Consider the following 21,584-nt stretch of genomic DNA (forward strand, 5'->3'; position numbering starts at 1 on the left):
TTGACATATTTAGTAATCACTCTAAGGGAGATTTATTAGACTGCTCATAGGAACAAACAATGCACTAAATATTACACATATGCATGCTTTCAATACCACTCCTTTTCTAGCCTATTCTGGATCTTTCCGCAAAGTCTGTCTTTTAACAGTTATCAAAACTCTCTCTTGTCTTTAAATTCCTCTTGGTTCTTCCCTCCCCAAAATAACTATATTGTTGGGATTTTTTGTAGCTGGAAGTTCTTTTAATCAAAATTCACTGGGCCATGCTTAGAGAAAGAAGAATGGATAAAAAAGACACACTCACAGTTGAAAATCATTGACGACATTTTGCTCCTCATTAATCTCCAAACATCAAAACAAAAAGCTAGAGTTTTATGAAAATAATCTCTTAGGTATCTCTGGGAGATTGTGTGTGTGTGTGTGTGTGTGTGTGTGTGTGTGTGTGTGTGAAGGAAAGAACTCAAAATGTTTCAGCCAAATGTACTATGAAGTGTTTCCCAACCTGAGGGGTGGCGCCCACGAGGAGATGTTGGGGAGGGTACACTGAGAATTAGGGTTAACAACTCATGCTCTGTGCTAACTAAAAGACTGACAGCTGGTGCCCCTCTGACATTTTCAAAGAGCATAATAAATATCCCACACACCCTGGCACATGCACAGAACAATGTCTTCACAAATAATCCATCTAGAGCAGATTCAAGAGAAAATATATCAGGGTCATGGAGATGCTCAGGTTATGAGTTTTAATGGCATAGTCACAGTGTGGTGACTGGATGTTAAACTATTCCCTTTACATACGAAATGTTTTTCTTTATCCATTAGATACACAGAGGCTATCTCTGCTCTAGAGAGAGTGCGCTCAGTTTTAGGCACAGGTCTACCTCACCTACCTGGCACCCATTACGTGTCCACCACCGGCCTCATGTTGCAGACCGGGCACATTTCACAGAGAACAGGCCTTGGACCGTAGAGTACACACACTCCTACCTATGTGAACTTGAGTACTTGTGATTTTTTAGGGCTGGGGCAGTGAAAGCACAAATGTGGCCATTAGTTGTGAGCACGTACCTTGATTCAACTGCCGGCATTGTTAACCTAGAAGTGTGTGGCGAGGCGCTGGGAGCACGGGTTCTGGAGCCAGACCCCCCGGGAGAGCCCAGCTTTCTCTCATACTAGGCGCGTGACCTCGGGCAAGGAACTGTGTCTCGGTTTCCTCATCTGTAAAATGAGGCTAGGACTTGTAGCGACTTCATAGTTTCCTGTAAGGGTTAAATGAGTTCATCTGTATGAAGGCCCTGGTACTGTGCCGGCTAGAGGAGGAGCTGTTCAATGAGTGCTCGTATTCCCAGCGTCCACTTCGATCACAGGTGTAGAGGGCGTGACGCGTGACGTGGCCACTGTGACTTGGGGTGAGGTGTGCTGACTAAATCCCACTGTGCTCCTTTAGCACGACTGCCACGTGTCCCGGCCAGTGTCTTGCAGTTACGTCTCCCTTCCCATGTAAGCACGCAGGGAATGCCAGAGTATACAAAGTCCCTCGAGGTGAACCTCTTATCTTTGAAGGCACTCAGGGACTAAGTTGGACGGGGAAATCATTTGGCTGCCCTACCAGCTGGCAGCAAGGGAGGGGCCCACGGCAGACCTCTGCAGCTGAAGCTGCGCCTCAGTTCACACCATACCTTCCATCTTCAAGACGGTGGACGCACGTGAGACTTTCAGGCATTATAGACCAACTGAGTCATAAATAACAGAACGTGTGGAAAGAATGCTGGTGCAGTAGCCCAGCACGTCTCAAACTGTACCTTTATCAGAATCCTCTGGAGAACTTATGAAAACCCAGATTCCCAGGCCCCACCCCCGAGATTCTGATCTCCCAGGTGTGAGGTGGAGCCTGGCAGTTTTCACGTCTGGTAAGTTCCCAGGTTGTGCTGCTGCCGCCGGTGGTTTTGAATCCTTACTACGTATCTCTAACGCAAGGTTATACCATTTAATGTGAACTCTTTAGCTTAGAGATGACATGAGAAACTCCCCCACCCCACACAGACATATTTGACTCCACAGAGCCAATGCCATGCATGAATGTCTCGTTCTGGGTAATAAACACTGACTTTCATTTTTTCCCCCATAGTTGCATGCTGCTGTGACCAGGATCCAGGTTCCAAGGCCTGGTTTTAATTACACGTTCGCCCACATATGTATCCTGAATAATGATAAGACTTGCATCGTGGATGACATAGTGCATGTTCTGGAGGAGCTAAAGAATGCTCGGGCCACCAACCGGACCAATTTTGCTATCACATACCCAATCACTCACTTAAAGGACGGGAGGGCGGTGTACAACGGACACCAGCTTGGAGGCGTCACTGTGCACAGCAAGGACCGGGTCAAGTCCGCAGAGGCCGTCCAGCTCACCTACTACCTGCAGTCAATCAACAGTCTCAACGACATGGTGGCTGAGAGGTGGGAGTCCAGCTTCTGCGACACTGTCCGACTATTCCAGAAATCCAACAGCAAAGTCAAAATGTACCCTTACACGTCCTCCTCACTGAGGGAAGATTTCCAGAAGACCAGCCGCGTATCAGAACGTTACCTGGTCACCAGCCTGATCCTGGTGGTCACTATGGCCATCCTGTGCTGCTCTATGCAGGACTGCGTCCGCAGCAAACCCTGGCTAGGCCTGCTCGGGCTGGTGACTATAACCCTGGCCACTCTCACCGCGGCCGGGATCATCAATCTTACTGGTGGGAAATACAATTCCACCTTCCTGGGAGTCCCTTTCGTCATGCTAGGTAATTACTGCCCTTCATTTTTTTCTTTCCTCCTGCTGTGTGGTGGGGAGTACGCTCCTGAAAGGCAAGGAGTAGCCATATGACAACTTTGTTTCATGTATAGGGTCTTGCTTTTGCCCAAATATCCTGGGACCAATTCTGTAATGCACTGGCCATCAGCAAGGGGAAACCTTATTTGGTAAATGTGCCAGAAGTCCAAAGTCCCGGGTCCTAGCCCTAGTTCTCCATTAAGTAGCTGTGTGGCATTTAGCAGATACTAATCTTCTCCGGTGCCCCAGTGTCGGAGGTGGGGCTTCCCCCAAAGCAGAGCCTGAGACAAGGATTTAGATATAAGTACCTTACTTGGGAAGTGAGCCCAGGAAGCCCCAGGAAGGAGAGAGGACATGAGCCAGGGAAGGAAGACCATTCAGGCTAACGGGCAGGTTACTTCTTTAGGCACCTGTGGCTCAATCCCACTGGAGACCTCTGGGAGACTTAACAGAACACACCTCAGAGAGGTCCTCCTTGAGGGCTGAGGAAGCTGCCAGCTGGGCTACATACCCAGAAACCCTGTGTCTGATTCACTGAGGGCTCTCCCCGAGAAAGACAGAGCACATTCCTGCAGCTGGAAAAATCCCTCAGGTGAATGGTATTTGTAGGAAGAAGCCTTGAGTGAGCTCAGGAATAGGAAATAGAAGGGCACGTGGGTTGGGCACTGACAGTGTCTGCTACCCTCAGTTTCCCCACCTTATGAATGGAGTGGATGTGAACGTCATGGAAGGGGATATGATAAACGTACAAGAACTTCGAAAGCAACAAAGGAGACCTAAGTAAGAAGGGTCTTTTTTTCTACTCTTGCTATAAACTCAGGAGAATGTCTGAAAATGGCGGCGTGAGAATCCCAGCATATTCTCTCTTGGGGCCTGTAAGAACTTCCTGATAGAGGTAATGGTCGAAACAAAGCCACAGTGTTTATAATATCACATCAGTTGCTCTGTTCATCTGGTACTGAAGATGGCTGATGGCAGGGTTCTTGCGGGCCAAGGGTTCCAATGGTTAACTTCCCCCTTTTCTGTGGCAACTTCTCATCCATTCCTTTAGCAAAAGAAAGTGTCATTTGAATCAGATACTGACATGACACATGAAGTGGCATTTTTCACTGAATGAGAAAGAACTCTGCTTGAGTCCATTAGAATGCCTAACGACCTGCGTGGGGGTGGCAGAAGGAAAGGGAAGAACTTACTTGGGATGTTTCAGCTGCATTAAGGTTAAATGACAAGCGGGGTGGCGGGGCTGCGAGGTCGTGGAAGAACGTGAAGCCCTGGGGGCTCTGAGGCCTGTGGGAAGTCAGGCCTGGGCAGTCAAAACAGAAATGGTAGCTCCTGGGAAAGAGGGAGCCGCAGAGACGGAGCGAGCTGCAAAACTACCAGGTTGAAAGCCACAGAGAAGGAGGCTGCTGCACTTCCTCCTGAATTCAGTCTGTTAAAGAGGCAGCATAACTTGCCTCCTTAACCCCAAGTCAGTGAGCACAGATGCTGGGATCCATGGCGGTTCCATGAAGACAGTGTGAGCGGTTCTCAGCTTCCACGGAGGCCTGAGTCAAGGTTTCTTGAAACTAAGATGTTTTGCTCATAATTGGGCCCATGCTTGGATTTTATTTTTTTAGCTTTTCATTTTTAATAATGCAGTGTTTTGTGTTTTGATTGTTTTTGCGGGAGGAAGAAGAACAGAAATAAGAAAAGAGTGGGGAACTGAAGGAAGACGGTGGGTTTTTAAGGTAAAGACAAAAGGATGTCCGAGCTAGAAAAAGGACTATTGGGCTTGGTTTTATGGCACTCCAAGCTGTGACCAATGAGCCCAGAGGATGATACAGTCAGTATTTAAAACTTCCTAAAAACTGACTGTGTTAAGTAAATTAAAATTTCAATATTTCGAGCTTCTTAAAATTAATTTTTAAGTAAAATAACATAGCAATAGGAGTGCCTGGGTGGCTCAGTCGGTTAAGCGTCTGACTCTTGATTTGGGCTCAGGTCATGATGTCACCGTTTGTGAGTTCGAGCCCCATGTCAGGCTCTGCGCTGACAGCACGGAGCCTGCTTGGGATCCTCTCTCTCCCCCTCTCTCTGCCCCTCCCCTGCTCACACTGGCTCACTTGCTTTTGCTGTCTCTCTCAACATAAATAGACATTTATTTAATAATAGTCAAAACTCCTTAAAATCAATTTCACCACGTGAAATGAAACTGAATATTCCACACTTCTAATAAATTTTATTAAGTAAAATAAATTACGATATTTAAGATTTCTTAAAACTAATTTCGGTACTTCCTAAAGAAGTTTTAAATATCGTAAGTAAAAGTCGGCACAAAAAGGAATACACCAGCTAGTCCTGGCGCAGGGAAGGATGTCAGAAATGGAAAGGTGCTGTGAGCTGAGAAGTGGCTTTAGAAAACAAATCCAGCAATCGTATTGCCACAACTCCACAGAGACTGAGTATCAGCGAACTGTACGGCAGAGTTCAAGTCCCAGGAGTCTGGCATTTGCGATGAAAGAGACCAAACGCTGCAGGTACCCAATACTCCCTTGTTTGCAATTTGTGAGGAATGATACATGCATTGATTTGACGGCGGTTTTCCCTGCTGACAATCAGTATGCAACCTTTCTGTACATTTTCAGCCCAAAGACATCTCACATTACTGAGTCACAACATTAAAGGAAGCTATGCATTTTAGTAGTTAAGGCCCATTTGCAATAAATACTTTGCACCATGTAATGGGTGCTTCATATGCCCATAAAGCCAACAGTGCCTGGATTTAGGACAGTTACCCTTCTGTATTGCACAGATAAACTGTTTATTCTCAGAATTTGATTGTAAAATGAAATACAGGCAAGGGCATGTTCATAAATGTTGCATTTAGGGCCAGTGTTTAATTCTGGATTTTTGACGACCAGTCCTAAAATGCCAATAAATATTTCAAACGACCAAGGAGAAATATAGTGCTAAGGGGTTTGCACTAGGAGTCAATAAACTGTCCAGTTTTAAAAATCTGCCTGTCTATACCATAAAATGGCTATGCTTAAACTAAGATTCAAGCAAAACTTCTTGATTTTCTGTTGTATACATACAGTGTCAAAAATTTAAAACTATATGGCCTCATTTAAAAGGAAAAGTATCTTATACAAAGTCTCTAATATACAGACATTTCCTTGGCAACAACAGGTCTATAATGCGATAAACATTATATTTAAAATTCAACAAACTAAACATTCTCAGTGTGATGCCGGTCACATAAGGCCAGATCCAGCCAAATGCCAAAATGGCAGAAGATTTAGAATGGAAAATTTTGAGACCACGTGTGTCAAGCAGTATTAACCTGACAAAATTCCAGAATAGGAAAGAATTTGGATAAACTCTGAGAGTTCGCCATAATGGGATGTGACTGTGTGATTCTAGCCAAGCCGATACGTGACATCTCTGGCAATAAGAATATATCCTACACAGATGAATCATTTTGGCAATGATGTAAGCATAGATACATCATGATTTAGAATGTTTTTAATCAGTGTCATGCATATTAGACAATCCCACTTCTGCCAAAACCCTTGTCCATATGAGTCACATCAGTATATTTAGAGCTGAAATCCTTAACGGTCTACAGCATTATAAATGCCCATTGACATTTTTTGGTTACTATAAACTTGGAAAAGAGTTTATTTCATCCCTACCCCTTCTGCATAAAGTAATATCCTTTCTTTCCAAACTATATTAATTCCAGGTACTGAGGTACTTGAACTGCCGTTTGTAAACATGTGACACTCATCATTTTAATCTGTTATAGAACTTCCTTTAAAGGATGAGAATTTACACCATTGTCCTACAGTTGACTATGGTTTAAGAAACGGGCACAGATTTTGTGCATGCAAGCTCTCCTTACAGGCTTACTAGTTCCATGGCTTTCTTGGCCAGATGCAAATCAGGAAGGGAACAGAATGCTGGAAAATCTTTGGGATTTTGAGACAGTCAAATGCCACATCCAGGGTGCCCTCTTCCTTCTGACTTACCAAGCCAAGCCACTCGAATTCAAGGATGGGAAAGGAAGAAAGGATGTAATTAAGTGCTAGGAGGAGAATAATAGCAGAGATGTTTGGTTCCTTTCAGGTATATTCTAAGATTATCTGTATTTAGTAGAAACCAGAAGATCAGGTTCAATTCTCTAAGAATACATTCTCATTTGATGCTACCTGGAATATGATGCAGTATTGAAGTACATGGAGCTCAGGCCTATAAAGAGGTGAAAGTTCTTGGGCAGGAAATTTAGTTCAGAGAAATGAGAACTCCTAATTATTTTTTCTCTGAACTCAAGCAAACCTGAAAGGTTTTGCTTTCCTACTGCGTATTCTGATATAGTCCCTTTTTTTTTTTTTAAAGTAATCTCTGTACCCAAGGTGGGGCTCAAAACTTATGTCACATGCTTTACTGACTAAGCCAGCCAGGTGCCCCATTCTGGTATATTTCTAAAGTCATGAGACAACGTGGGGGGAAATCAGCCTAATAATAATAAAGCTCAAACTAAATGAAATTGCGACAACTATTTTTTACCTCAAAATTGGTACCAATAAACAACCATTTTGGAACTCCAAAGCAATAACTTCTCATGGTTCAACCTAACACATTATTGTAGAAGTCCATTATTTGCAACAATATGACAGTCTACATGATGGAGTAGAATGCTGTGGAAACACTCTGCTTGGATATAAATCACTAACTGGTTTCTAGGGGGAAAATTTCTAGGGGAAAAAACCTGGTTTATAATGGTTTAATTTTTCCCAGTTTTGTTTATATCTGATTAAGAGAGTAATTCCATACAATATTTTTGAAGATTTTTTCCCTGAGTATCTTTTTATAATGTATGATGGGTCATTTGGGGACTAATTTACAAGGAGATTGTGTAATCTAGTTTTGTGGGTAGTTTTCACCCTTTTATTATGCTTCACCAATCGTAGTACAGTAAGGGGTGGGTGAGGAGAAATAGGTTTGACGATACGGAACAAAACATGCTTTATTGTTCTCTTCTTAACCATAAAGGAGGACGAAAACAGGACTGAGGGGGCAGGTGCAGGGAGGCATAGTATCCTGTCAGAGCTCAGTAAGGCAGAGGAGTATGATGACACTTCCTCTTTGACCCAAGCCTGCTGGTACACTCTGACAGGTCTGACCCCTAGTCTAAGGAATGGGGGAATGGCAGATTCTACAAAGGTCAGGCAGCAGGAGGCAACATCAGGACACTGAACTGGTAAAAATGGACTATGAAGAAAAACACTTAGTTTACTGTTGCATTGGAACCAGCATCTCAGAAAGTTACTACCGAGGCCAGGTAGTACTGACCACATGGGTCTACAGAGCTCACAATCCAAGCAGATTCACAGTCACTGTCGAGGAAACCCTGCATTTCCCCTAGGCTACTTCAGCAACCAAGACCCAAAATGTAGAAAGAACATAAGAGAGGGATTCTAGCCTCTTTTCCGCACTGATGGTAAAGGAGCACTAGCATTTTTTCTCTTCCTCATCAGTACAATAAATTTCAAATCAGCCTACTGATACACACATACACATCGTGTGTGTGTGTGTGTGTGTGTGTGTGTGTGTGTGTGCGTGTGTGCATGCGCATAATCTGGGTGCATAACATATATATCACATTGGGTATATTCTGTGTACTATGATATATTATGCAATCAGTTCATGTGTATATATATGTATTTCATGTGTTTATAACATATAGTACATATTGTTTGAATATTTGAATATAAATGTACTATATATTTCCCTATATATTACACAGTATATATTCACACATTTTATAAATACATAAAACACGTTTGAACAGGATATGACATATATGCATATATTTATATATTACATATGTCTTCTATATGAAAAGATATTACACAATTACCATAGCATATATAGTGGGCCCCATTTATACACACTGATTTTATATAGTGCATGCACACACACACACACACACACACACACACACACACAGTATCTAAATACCTTTCTTTCAACAAGAAAGAGCTATTAGCATATTCCTTTCTTGGACTCTTATTTGCAGCTCTCTAATGAAGCAAAAAGCATTTTGCAGATTAAAATCCAATGCTGTGATTAGACCCGCCACACTGTGACGAGACTCCGGTAGAAAGCATGAGATATGTACATTTGCCCTGATGTGTGCCTCTGTCTTAACTTAAGCAGAGTACATCTTCCTTTACTCTCACTCTTAACTGTGACACAAAACAGGCTGTGATAAACCAAACAATTCAGCACAGAAAGTAAATGTTTATAACTGGCAAAGTGTAAATGTAACCCAATTAATGAACTTCTCCCTGAAAATAGATGTTACTTAACCCAGACATACATACACTTTAAATTTCTTCTCAAAGAAACAAAAATCATGAATTTATGTGGATGTCACTGAAAGAAAAGCATTTTATAAACATGAGCTACTTAGTGAACCTCGTCTAAGAATAAAATATGTTTTAAGCAGATTTTACTCATGCATTCATTATACTCTGGATTTTCTAGAAGAATGCAGTACTTTTATTTCCACATATGAAATTTGGCAATGCCCAGGCATGCTATAAATGGCTTCATTGTCTCCTGATATTAAATGTTTTCACACTGAAACTAAAAGATCATCCATTAGCAAGCCATCCCATTTCACCTCCTCATCTTCTCAGCTATTCCTTGTTTCTGGGAACCCCCATGAGGAAATCCTGCTAGTATGGAGGGATGAAGACGTGAGCCATGCCCAAAGGCATCAGCCTCTGTGCTGTGCGTGTGCCGGGGAAGGCATGAGAATCTGGGCCTAAAGAAAATCTGCCTTACAGAATTCAGATGTACAAAATAGATCAATTTGCTTGTGATTGTTCATTGACAAAAAATTAATAAACAAACCACCCAGACTGCCTCCGATACCAAAACCATGAAATACATTAAAAATAGGATTCATTGTATGAACAGCTCTCCAGAAGCACATCTACTGGATAGTTAGGTTAACTCTCAACTATTCATTGGTGGATTCCTACGTTAGTGGATTATAAACAACCCTGAAGGCTTTGATCAGGCCCCAGAAAAGAGTCCGGGTGAAGGTGAGATTTAATCTGTGAGTTCCTGAGACTCCCCACAAGAGATTGCAGGATTAGCCAGGTGAGGGTTTTCCACCATTAGTGCTATATATATCATTTGTACTGCTTTTTCTTGTCATTGGCCCCAAAGCCTAAAAGTCAAGTGCACATAAAGATATAAAATCACTTGGAAAAGAAGAAAAATTATTAGCCTAAATCCTCTAGTATTTGATTTTACTAGATGACAGTTCCAAAGCCTACTGCTAATAAAATATAAATTGCACTCCTGGTACAAACTGTATCTGAACACTGGTGAAGAGCTCGGCTGTCCTCATCTCAGGACTTGGCTAAAAGTCCCCGTTGCGTCAAGGCCTTCACTCGTGAATAATGAGAACTTGGGCCTGGATGTATATCTTGACACATACTGATAGGCATGGAACTACACGGATATGCAATATACCAAAATAGAAACAAATACCTTGCGTGTGCTTTTGAAAAAGTGAATACTTTAAAAGCTTCTTTATCTTAACAATTTGACAGAATCAGTATGTGGTGTTTACCCGTGCCCTTTGGCAACTCTTCTGCCTTAAATACCGTGCCTGTAAGAGAGGGAATGCCCTGGGATACTGGCCGGTTCCTGGCGCACTCACCATCATACAGTCTTTACTTCCAGGTCTTGGGCTGTCGACCTGCCATGGTGATGTCATGCCCGGGCTCCTATTACCACCAGAGGGCCTCTGGTCACCAAAGGCCGAGTCTGTTTGGAACTTCATGTTTAGGCGGCTCCCTGTGTGAGTCCTGCCACCCGGGGGAGTGCTCATGAACAGGTGTGGAACACCGGAGATGGATAATGGCCCCTTGCCAAAATGATGCTTTGGGCCAATGACATAGGCCCCTTGGTCAGAGTGAACACAGAGGCTTGTAGACTTCCGACTTCATACAGAAAATATAAAAACTAGAGTGCAAAGAAGACAGCAATATTTTTGCTTTTGAAGCACCTTTCAAAAATAGGGGAAATGACAGCCAAACCTCTGAAAAGCATCTTCAGTCCACACGCACTGTTTGCCTGCCTCTGTAAGATCTGGCCTCAGAGTCCTGCTTGCTAGACCCCAGCCCCAAAGTGAGGAGAGTGGTGGATGATGGTGAGGCTAAAGAAGGGAGGCACATGCTGAGAGAGGAGAGTGAAGAGGAACAGAACCCACCAGAATCTTTCTTCCCTGCCTTTCCTTGAATTCCACTGGCCTGTTTCTGGAGTAGCGACAAAAGATATGGCCAGGGCTGGCTGTGAAGGAAGAACTGAAGGATTCGATCTCTGTGAAAGCCACCCACCTACAATTTCCTCTTCACTGCCTCCCCGTCTCCAGCTTCTGTCCTACCCCTCAGACCTAAGGCAAGCTGCTTCAGGAGACCACTGTCCGAGAGGGGTTTGCATTTCTAAGAACACCCTTGAAGGCCCAAACCAAAGGGAATGTGGCTATAATTATGGACAGAGCAGGCATTCTGAGGAGATAGGGAAGCAGGCAATGTATTCCCCATATCAAGGGCTCCTGGAATAGGACTCCCCTGGAGTCCAGGCCAGAAAGCAAGAGACCCCACAGTTCAGCTTTCCTTTAGGGTAACAGACTGACGTCTTCAACAGAACTACCCAGCTGTGAATCGGGTCTAGTGCCAGCTGCGCGCTCCATGCTGTCACTCCCTGGGAAGCGCCTAGAGCCATGTGGGCACCCATCCTTCTCTTGACTGACTGCGCTTCAGGAAGGGGGCCCAGTTATGGCGTCAGCACTTGTCCCTGAAACCCAGAGAGCTCTTCGAAGACACTGTACAACTCCAATTTGGAATTTGGGAAAACATGCATTCGCCAGAGAGGTGTGGCTTGAGAAACGAGAATCTGCCTTATCAGGAATGACGGTGGGGGGCTTTGGAAGCAAGACCAACAAGGACTAGCAACAAATTCTGAGTGACCAGGTAGAAAAGATTCTTTGTCAGGGCCTCTTCTTCTTGCCTCTGTGAGTGTCTGCATGCACACCCCTGTCACAAGAGGAATGAAGGAAAGACATAGTTTCCAAAAGCCCCTAAGGATAAAATTAAAATTCTCTCCGGAGCTGCCCCCAAAACCAAGAACCTATGCAAAGAGAGTCAGGACTCAATAAAAATGATCAAACCATAGAAGGACAAGGCATTTAAAATCCAACAACAGAACTCAGGAGACAAGCTAACAGCCTCTTTCTGCCTTTCCTTGAGTTTATTTTCATTCTGGACCCTCGAGCCTCACTCTCTTCACCTAATAGCTCAGTTCTTTCCAATTCCTTTCCTCAGTTAGCCTCTAAGATTACTCAACAGCATGGTAAGAAATGGAATCTTATGGTATTTTCCAACAAGAGTTAGGGTCAGATAATGTCCAAAAACATCACATCAACCTAAAAAAAAACAACAGAGGACTGCAGAACAGATTTCACTTAAATTCTATTATATGACTAATTCTAATCTTGCTCTATGCTTCCTTATATTCTTCCCATATTTAATGACTCAGGACTATAGCCCTGTTTTAAAACATTTTTCTTGTTTCTAGCAAGTAAATACTACAAAAAAATTGTCATTTGCCATTTTCAGTGAAACTCCAAAGTGTGTCTTACCCATGAAAACTTAGTCTACATGGCCCCGGGTGAAATGGTCAGCACTGTTTCCCCAGGCCACAGATGCCTCGGAGGTATTAATCCTTTTTACTCTCATTGTCCTAGAATGGCTTACTTTTAATTGAAGGTCGGTCAGTCCTCTCTGAGAACAGTGTGGAAACAAGACTTAATAAATAGTTTTCCCTCCTGAGACTAGACGTTAGCTTTCTGAAACATAATTAGCAGGACGCCAGTCAAAGAGTGCATGTTTTACCACACGTCTGGGGAGTTTCAGTGCCTCCAATTTAATAGGGGCCACGGTGCTAGTTATCAAATTGACAGTCTCGACCTGACCTCTAAAAGGGGCTGTAGAACGATGCCTAGTAAATTAAGATAAATGCCAAATCCTTCGGAGGAAACAGGCCTACGTCACGACTATGAAATGGGTATTCGGGTTTGAGACCAAGCAAGACTTCACAGTAAGGATATAAACACGGGCCTGAGCATGAGAGAAGATGTTCACCCAGTTATTGTGCACACAAGATAACAGTGACTCTCTTCACTCAGCATTACACTTGGCCAGAGATTTTAAATTTCTTTTTAAAAACAAGACTATTGCACCACCGAGTAAAGATTTTATTATCCTCAATAATGGGATTGAATATGCCAAGGCAAAGAAGCAGAAAATTAGATCTGCTGTTCCCAGTGCCAAGATAGGGGTTACTGAAAGCCACAACAGGTCACTTTTGCTGGGCTTTCTGATGTTGTAGTGGCCTAGAAACCCAGGGAGAGCCATCAGCGCAAGTGTCCGCCTCCAGATGGGAGAGGTGGGAGAAGTCAAGCTAGATCAAGCCTCAAGCAGTAGAATGGAGTCAAAACACGAGCACTTACCGTGCCTCTGCTACTCCAGTGTTACTGGAATACTAACCAACAAGGCAGAGGCACTAAGTAGTTAGGGAAAGAGGTGACAGATCAGCCTCTCTCCCTCAGAGGCCATTGCCACATAGTGCAGAGAAGCCAGCACAGTTACCCCCTACTTGATATGTCATCTATGAACAAGTAAAATTGGTCAAACAGGTCCCCGAAGACAAAATGTAAGCCCTACACCTACAAGCTGAATTTTAATTTTGATCAATTGCAGGCAGAGTTCATGTGAATTGTGTTCCATCTCCCGTCTTTCCTACTCACTCCAAGTCGTTCCTACTTACTGTGCTTCCCTGTGTGTCTCAGATTTATTGCTTCCTGAACTGATGCTTGGGGGGAAAAGGGAGGCTGTGGTTTAGGTTCCCGTCAAAGCTCAAATTAAACACAGTGCCTCTTTCTCCCTAAAGCCCTCCACCTGGCCAAACTCAAATGAGGTGATGAGACATTCAGAAACCTCTGCCCACTCGCTGCCTTCCTCCGTGCTAACCTCCAGCCAGACTCGTGGGGATGACAAGCCAAGTGATGAGTGGCCAAGAGCCCTCTCTGGAGTGTTGCAGCAACCAAGGGGAAACAAAAACTCTGCAAGCTGCACCAACAACCCTAAACTAGCACTGTATATAGTCCCCAAGAGACAGGTGCAAGTCTCCTCGGCTTTCTGTGGGCAAAAGTCCACCCAGCATTCTTCAGGCAGAAGGGAGCATGAAGGTCTTGGCTCCTGTCTCTCCCCTTTCACTAGCCATTCACATTTAAGATTCACCAAAACACAGGTCTCGCTTCCACAGGAGAAATTAGTGGCATTTACTTGTCACCACCAGGGCTGGTCAGATTTCCCGTGACCCCATAACCAAGTTGGTTCCCCTCTTGAAAGATGGTGGCAGTGTCTGCAACTTTTGATTTGGTCTTTTTCTGTCCCCTCAGGTCATGGATTATATGGGACTTTTGAAATGTTATCCTCCTGGAGGAAAACTAGAGAAGACCAACATGTTAAAGAGAGAACTGCAGCAGTCTATGCAGACTCCATGCTCTCCTTTTCTCTCACCACTGCCATGTACCTGGTCACCTTTGGCATAGGGGCCAGCCCTTTCACGAACATTGAGGCAGCCAGGATTTTCTGCTGCAATTCCTGTATTGCAATCTTCTTCAACTACCTCTATGTACTCTCGTTTTATGGTTCCAGCCTGGTATTCACTGGCTACATAGAAAACAATTACCAGCATAGTATCTTCTGTCGAAAAGTCCCAAAGCCCGAGGCATTGCAGGAGAAGCCGGCATGGTACAGGTTTCTCCTGACAGCCAGATTCAGCGAGGACACAACTGACGGCGAGGAAGCGAACACTTACGAGAGTCACCTATTGGTATGTTTCCTCAAACGCTATTACTGTGACTGGATAACCAACACCTATGTCAAGCCTTTTGTAGTTCTCTTTTACCTTATTTATATTTCCTTTGCCTTAATGGGCTATCTGCAGGTCAGTGAAGGGTCAGACCTTAGTAATATCGTAGCAACCGCGACGCAAACCATTGAGTACACTACTGCCCAGCAAAAGTACTTTAGTAACTACAGTCCGGTGATTGGGTTTTACATATATGAGTCCATAGAGTACTGGAACACTAGCGTCCAAGAAGATGTGCTAGAATACACCAAGGGGTTTGTGCGGATATCCTGGTTTGAGAGCTATTTAAATTACCTTCGGAAACTCAATGTGTCCACTGGCTTGCCTAAGAAAAATTTCACAGACATGTTGAGAAATTCCTTCCTGAAAGCTCCCCAATTTTCACATTTTCAAGAGGACATCATCTTCTCTAAAAAGTACAATGATGAGGTTGATGTAGTGGCCTCCAGAATGTTTTTGGTGGCCAAGACCATGGAAACTAACAGAGAAGAACTCTACGATCTCCTGGAGACCCTCAGGAGACTTTCTGTCACCTCCAAGGTGAAGTTCATTGTCTTCAACCCGTCCTTCGTGTATATGGATCGATATGCCTCCTCTCTGGGAGCCCCCCTGCACAACTCCTGCATCAGTGCTTTGTTCCTGCTCTTCTTCTCGGCATTCCTGGTGGCAGATTCTCTGATTAACGTCTGGCTCACTCTCACGGTTGTGTCCGTGGAGTTTGGAGTTATAGGTTTCATGACATTATGGAAAGTAGAACTGGACTGCATTTCTGTGCTATGCTTAATTTATGGAATTAACTACACAATTGACAACTGTGCTCCACTGTTATCCACATTCGTTCTGGGCAAGGATTTCACAAGAACTAAATGGGTAAAAAACGCCCTGGAAGTGCATGGGGTAGCCATTTTACAGAGTTACCTCTGCTATCTTGTTGGTCTGATTCCTCTCGCAGCTGTGCCTTCAAATCTGACCTGTACACTGTTCAGGTGCTTGTTTTTAATAGCATTTGTCACCTTCTTTCACTGCTTTGCCATTTTACCTGTGATACTGACTTTCCTGCCACCCTCGAAGAAAAAAAGGAAAGAGAAGAAAAACCCTGAAAACCGGGAGGAAATTGAATGTGTGGAAATGGTGGATATTGACAGTACCCGAGTGGTTGACCAAATTACAACAGTGTGATAGAGTCTCTGCTTGTTATATTTTCACCCTAGGTCTTATCGAGAGCAAAGAGATTATGTTACTGAAACAAATTCAAAGTTGTTCTTTCTTTTTTAAGTATAAGAAACAGACATTGCCAAAGTAAAGGACAAGGGGGGAAATGGGCATTGCACATTTTCAGTCTTTAAAACAAAAGGACTGTTACCAGAAAGAATGTACACACACACACACACACACACACACACACACACACACGGAGACAGTCTTAAACTAAAATCAAATAGAAGAAAGCTTATTAGCAAGCAGAATCCTATTTTATTCACACTGCAGATGTTGCTGGTATTGTGACAAAAACCTACTGATTGAAAGGTCAGCTGCCAAGGCAGAAATAGCTTTAAGCATTGTTCACACAATAAAGCTTCCAGAACTTCTGCAGAGCAGTAGCTCCAGGCAGGGTCTGTGGTTTGAGGTCTTAGCTGTCTCATCTAGCTCCGCAGCACCACAAGGAGATGCTTTCAAAAGTTCTGGCCAGCAGAAACAAGCCAGAACCTTGGAAGTGACACACAGTAGAGTGGCCATCACCCACGGAGTGAAATTGAGTGATGTCTAAATTCACCCAGGTGAGGCAGTTTTGTTTTGTAGAATGAATTGATCATATCCCCCCATCAGTATACTTTCAACGTTTGTATGATTTGGTTAATACACCTTTAAACCAATGACAGCTCCAGCATCACGGAGTTGGGGCGATTCTATTTTGGAATATCTTGTTGCTTGTCACCAAATGGATCTGCTTTATTAGTTACAGCTCTTGGCAGGAGGCTCTGAGTACCCAAAACGACAGAGCCAAACCCAAATACCTGGCATGATGGAGAAGCAGGAGTCTACTTGAACCCAGAGACAGCGTCTCCATTTTAACAAAACAATATGGCCAGCTGGTACAGCTGTTTGCAGTTTGACCCTACATGCAGTTTTTGCATGGATGCCCAGAAACAACATCTGCCTACGCACAGCTGAGGAAGGAGAAATGAACACTGACATGGTTGTTTGCCATAGCTTCAACTAGTAGAGCCGGTCTGCCTTCACGATGAGACACGGCTGCTCAAAGACACAGAGGAGAAAAGAAAGTTCTTTGGTGAGTGTAATCCCGAAACGAAGAAAATTTTCAGAAGTGCAGGCAGGGAGATGAAGGACTGAAGGGGAGACAGATGGAAATGACCAGAAGATGTAATCACCGATACTAGCGTATCACTGGTGACAGTCAAACGTTCCTGCTAAGCCGGCTGCACTTTCATCTCCCTGGTTCCCTCCCCCTGACCCCGCACACACATACCTTTGCTGGTGCCCCTCTAATGCATTGCACGGCCCTTCTGTACATTAATGAGCCTAGTTTATACTGTTTATACTGTTGATTGCCATATCCACAGGCTCTAAAAAGAAACAGCTTGATTGGAAGAGGCTGTGTATGCTGTCCCAGACCCCTGCATTTCTTTATGTCTATAAAAATGAAGCTAACTCCTGGTCACATTTGAGGCAAACGTCTACAGTATTTTTCCCTTTTAGAGACGTAGCTTATTTAGACATCTATAGTGGTAAGCATTTCCCAAAAGCACCTTTGCTCTCTGGACCTTAGCGGATGTACCGTGCAACTTCCCCATCCTCCACAGAGGAGGAAACCAAGACCTAGGAGGAAAAAGCGACTCAGCCAGGGTCACACCACTAGAGGGTTTCCATCATTTTAGCATGCCTAAGACAGGGCAGGCCACTTTTAGATTTTCCCTTAAGAGGGCTATTACTCCCTTCAAGGTACATTTCCAAGGAAAGAACATAGGACTTTACTGGCCACAAGGCAGACTTTTTTTTTTTTTTTTGTAATGTCTGGGTAATGTTTGGGATTTAGCTTTGCCATTGTCTTTCCAAACAGCAAAAATGCCCAAATGATTCAGATGTAACTGCACCAAGTGCAAACCTGTGCTTTCTATTTCATGTACTGTTGTTCACAGAGTTCAAAATACACATGCAGGGGGTCGTAGCTAGTGCGTTACGCACTTGTGCAGGCTCTCCTGCAGACACACTAAGTGATCATACCAACGTGTTATGCACTCAACTAGAAGATAATGAGCTTTAATCTGAGGACAAGTATAAGTCCTCGAAAAAGGGCAAGTTCGCATAATAGATCTGCGATCAATTCTCTCTCCAAGGGGCCTGCAACTAGGCTATTATTTATAAAACACAGATGAAGAGGGGATTGGTTTTATTCTTGAATCATATGTTGCTAAATCATTTTCTGAACAGTGTGTTCTAAATCAGCCATTGATTTAGTGTCGGCCACGTGGAGTACCTCGGGTTAAAGCTACTCCACAAAACTGATAAAACACACACGCCAATTAAACAGATTTTGTTGAGAATTTCATCATTCAATTTGGTCAACCAGAATGACTTGCTGTGGAACTTTGTTTTATGACAGATGGTAGTTTTCCAACTTGATTGAGTCTCTGTATACCTTGGAATATTGTATTTTTAAATGAAGGGCATTTTCAACCTTGTCAACTTCCCTTTTCAGCACTTGAAATCAAGGCTTATGGAATTCTGACTGTGGAATGATTTTTTTTTTTACTAGGGGACTCTGCATGTCAAGATTTATTATTTATTGTTACATCATTATTTATTTGTTAATGATTATTGCTCTGACAGCATTGGTTTAGCCCCACCATGGAGAAGCCACTTTAGAAGCAACTCAGAATCACATCCCCATAAAATTTAAGTCTTTACTTGGTGAAGTTTTACTTTTGCAATTGCTATAAAGAGGGAGGGAAGAATCCTGGAAAACACTTGCACAAGTTTTATTTTTCAATTAATTCCAACCAAGACATTAATTTTCACTTTACCAAAGAAACTTTTTTGGTTGGTTTTCAGTTGGTGTTTGTTTACCAAAGAAAAATATTCCATTCATCAAAAATATGTCTCCTGGTCAACTAAAAAACTGTGATACTTGGGCGTTCTTGGCCAGTTGTAAGGAAAAAAAGAAAAGTCAGGGTCAGGGTGGCAATTCTTTCATTGAAGAGAACTCAGCAGAAAATGTAAATTCATAAGACACTTGGGGTTTGCAAGCCAGAAAATGATACTTGAAATAGGGCACTGTTGTTGAGCCCTATACCAATGGTCCAACACGAAGCATGCGGGCTCCTCAGGCTAAAAGGAGTACATTTTTTTCCACAGGAAAAAAAAAAATAAGACAAACCCTCATGAAGCTCCCTCTTTATCGTTGCAGTGCATAAGTTTTGTCTGGGTTTGGTTTGAAGTTCTGGGGTTTTGTTCTGCTTTGGTTTGGTTTGCAGTGTTTGTTTGCATTTGCTTGTTTTGCTCCCATCTTTCCTACCATTTTTACCTCCTCAGTTTTCGCTCAAAAGGGAGATAATCAGATGCCATCCTCCATTGCAATGGTTATTTAGGCAACATACTGCTGTAAATGAGGCCCATGATAACCCAATTGTTTTAAACTTATTTAAACACCACTCAATTGTTCTAAGTGGCATTCCAGGACCATGGCACCACGGCCCCCCAGTCCCAGCAGTGGTTGGCTGTGTCTGTCTCACGAACAGGTGGGCTGGGCAGCCACCTGGGTAGGGTTGGCCGTGGGGCGGGGAGGCGGGGGTGGGCAGAGGCAGAGACTCTTGGACACAAATGGTACCCTCCTCATGATGGCTTTATTCCTTTGGATTCTATTAAAGTAGCCCTGCAGCTTGTAGTAGTGTCTGAACTCTGTGAATCTCTGTTTTCTCATCTGTAAAATGGGGATAATAACAGTAAGTATCTTTAAATTCGGCAAATACTTACTGAGGGCCTACTATCACCCAGATACTGTTCTACAGACTGGGGACAGAGCAGTGAGCCAATGAGATGAAATATACCTGCCCTTGGAGAGTATACACCTGCATGATGCTGTGGATATACTGGGAGGATCAAGGGAGATGATGTTCAGAAAGCACTCATGGCAAGGGCTGGTGTAGAGAAGAAATTCAAGACATTGTAATTCCTCTGTCCCACACAGTAGCACTAGGGCCCAGGACGTAAAGCTACGGAGAAGTATGTTTTTCAGATTTGGGCACAGAATTAGGGCTATATAAAGATGCAATGAGTTCTCCTGGTCATTTCAGGGCACTCAAAATGCAGCCAGATCACCATTCGGCAGGGCAAACTGTCAGGAGGGCACAAGCTCCAGATGTGGGGGTTGGATTGCAATCCTTGAAAAAAATGGGCTATAGGCACTTGGGGATCAGAGTTGGGAGGCAAGGGCACTTGCTATTTAATTACTGTGCCTGACTTGATTGAAGGTATTTGAACATTCCTGCTGGGTAATTTGCTTTTAAGTCCGGGCTACACAAAAAGCACCAGGTATTTGAAGACAAAGTTCCCACTTTTTAAAAGCACGGTAAAGCGGCAACATGGAGGAAAACATTAAATTAGTACCACCGGGTTCTCTGGCGAAGAACTGAGGATGGCTGCAGCCAGCACATGGCAGCGTTCCTCCCCGTGGTGGCTACAACTGTTTCTGTTTCAGGCCAGTCCAGGAGAAAGCAAAGAGGAGAGTGAATGAGCTAGAAGCCGTTCACCTGAACAGGCGGAGTCAGGAGGTCTTCCCCAGCCCTGCCTCTCACCTGCCCCCCTTCTGCCCACGACATCTGTGTGAAGTCCTCTTTGAGATTTACGAGGGTACCGTGCAAGGAAGAGGAAGTGAGGCGACCAGAGTGCTACGGCCGCTGTGCAGATTTCCAAGTTAGAGTACAACTAGCACCATAAGGGTCCAGAGGAGCCTACCTCATAGGGAAAGAAGGCTTCTCATTTCAAAGTACAAAGAAAGCAATATATACCAAGGAGGCAACCCACAGAGGATCCCTGGTGGAAGAAATGCTGTTCGTGTGGAATGTGCCAGCCTCTTCTCCCTCCAGAATGTTGGCACCAGATGAATCTTTGGATAGAATTAAGCTTACTCCCTCATTTTTCACGTGAGAAAACTGAAACCTGGAGAAGTGAAATTACATGCACAGAGCTACTTAAAAGCAGATACAGGACTATAATTCAAGTCTCCTAGCTCCTAGCCTCAGTCCTTTCTCCATTCTACCACTTTACTGCCAAATTCTATGTATCTAAATTATGGGATCTTAACGTAGGGGCCGCAGATGAGTTGGTGGGAGGGCGGGGCTCTGAACTCCCAAAAATTAAATCATATGCAAAAATGTGTGTATATGTTCAATATGTGCATTTTCCTAAAAAGAGAGTTCATACTTGTCATCAGATTCCAAAAGAGGTCTGTGACCCAAAAAGGGTGAAGAACCACTGTCCTAAATTAATAAAGACCTCACCGGGAGTGTGATTCTGGTGTCCTCATTTTGGCTAATGGGCAATCAAGAGTTTCTCCACCATCTTTTCTTCAAGGAGCCCAAAGTGCTTCCAAACGTTGGTCTCTTCATGCCCAGCCAAGTGCCTACTTCCACTCATTTATTCCTCAATCAGCAATCTGTTTATTTATTCTGCATATTCATGTTCCAGCACCAGCTACACATAGTCTCCAGGGCAGAACAGGGGAAGGGACCCCTGCACTGTGCTC

At 43.7% G+C, this 21,584-nt stretch overlaps 1 protein-coding gene across 1 annotated transcript in view; it reads left to right on the forward strand.

Moving 5' to 3' along the window:
- The window catches only part of PTCHD1 (patched domain containing 1), a 53,752-nt gene extending 34,148 nt beyond the window's left edge, over positions 1–19,604 (forward strand). The window contains exons 2-3 of the mRNA XM_027054704.2: positions 2,129–2,789; positions 14,346–19,604. Coding sequence (XP_026910505.1) covers positions 2,129–2,789; positions 14,346–16,000 — 2,316 coding nt within the window. The 3' untranslated portion in view covers positions 16,001–19,604. The remainder of the gene's footprint in view (positions 1–2,128; positions 2,790–14,345) is intronic.
- The last annotated feature ends 1,980 nt before the right edge of the window (positions 19,605–21,584 follow it).

Source organism: Acinonyx jubatus, chromosome X (genome assembly GCF_027475565.1).
Source record: "Acinonyx jubatus isolate Ajub_Pintada_27869175 chromosome X, VMU_Ajub_asm_v1.0, whole genome shotgun sequence".
Classification (NCBI taxonomy): Eukaryota; Metazoa; Chordata; class Mammalia; order Carnivora; family Felidae; genus Acinonyx; species Acinonyx jubatus.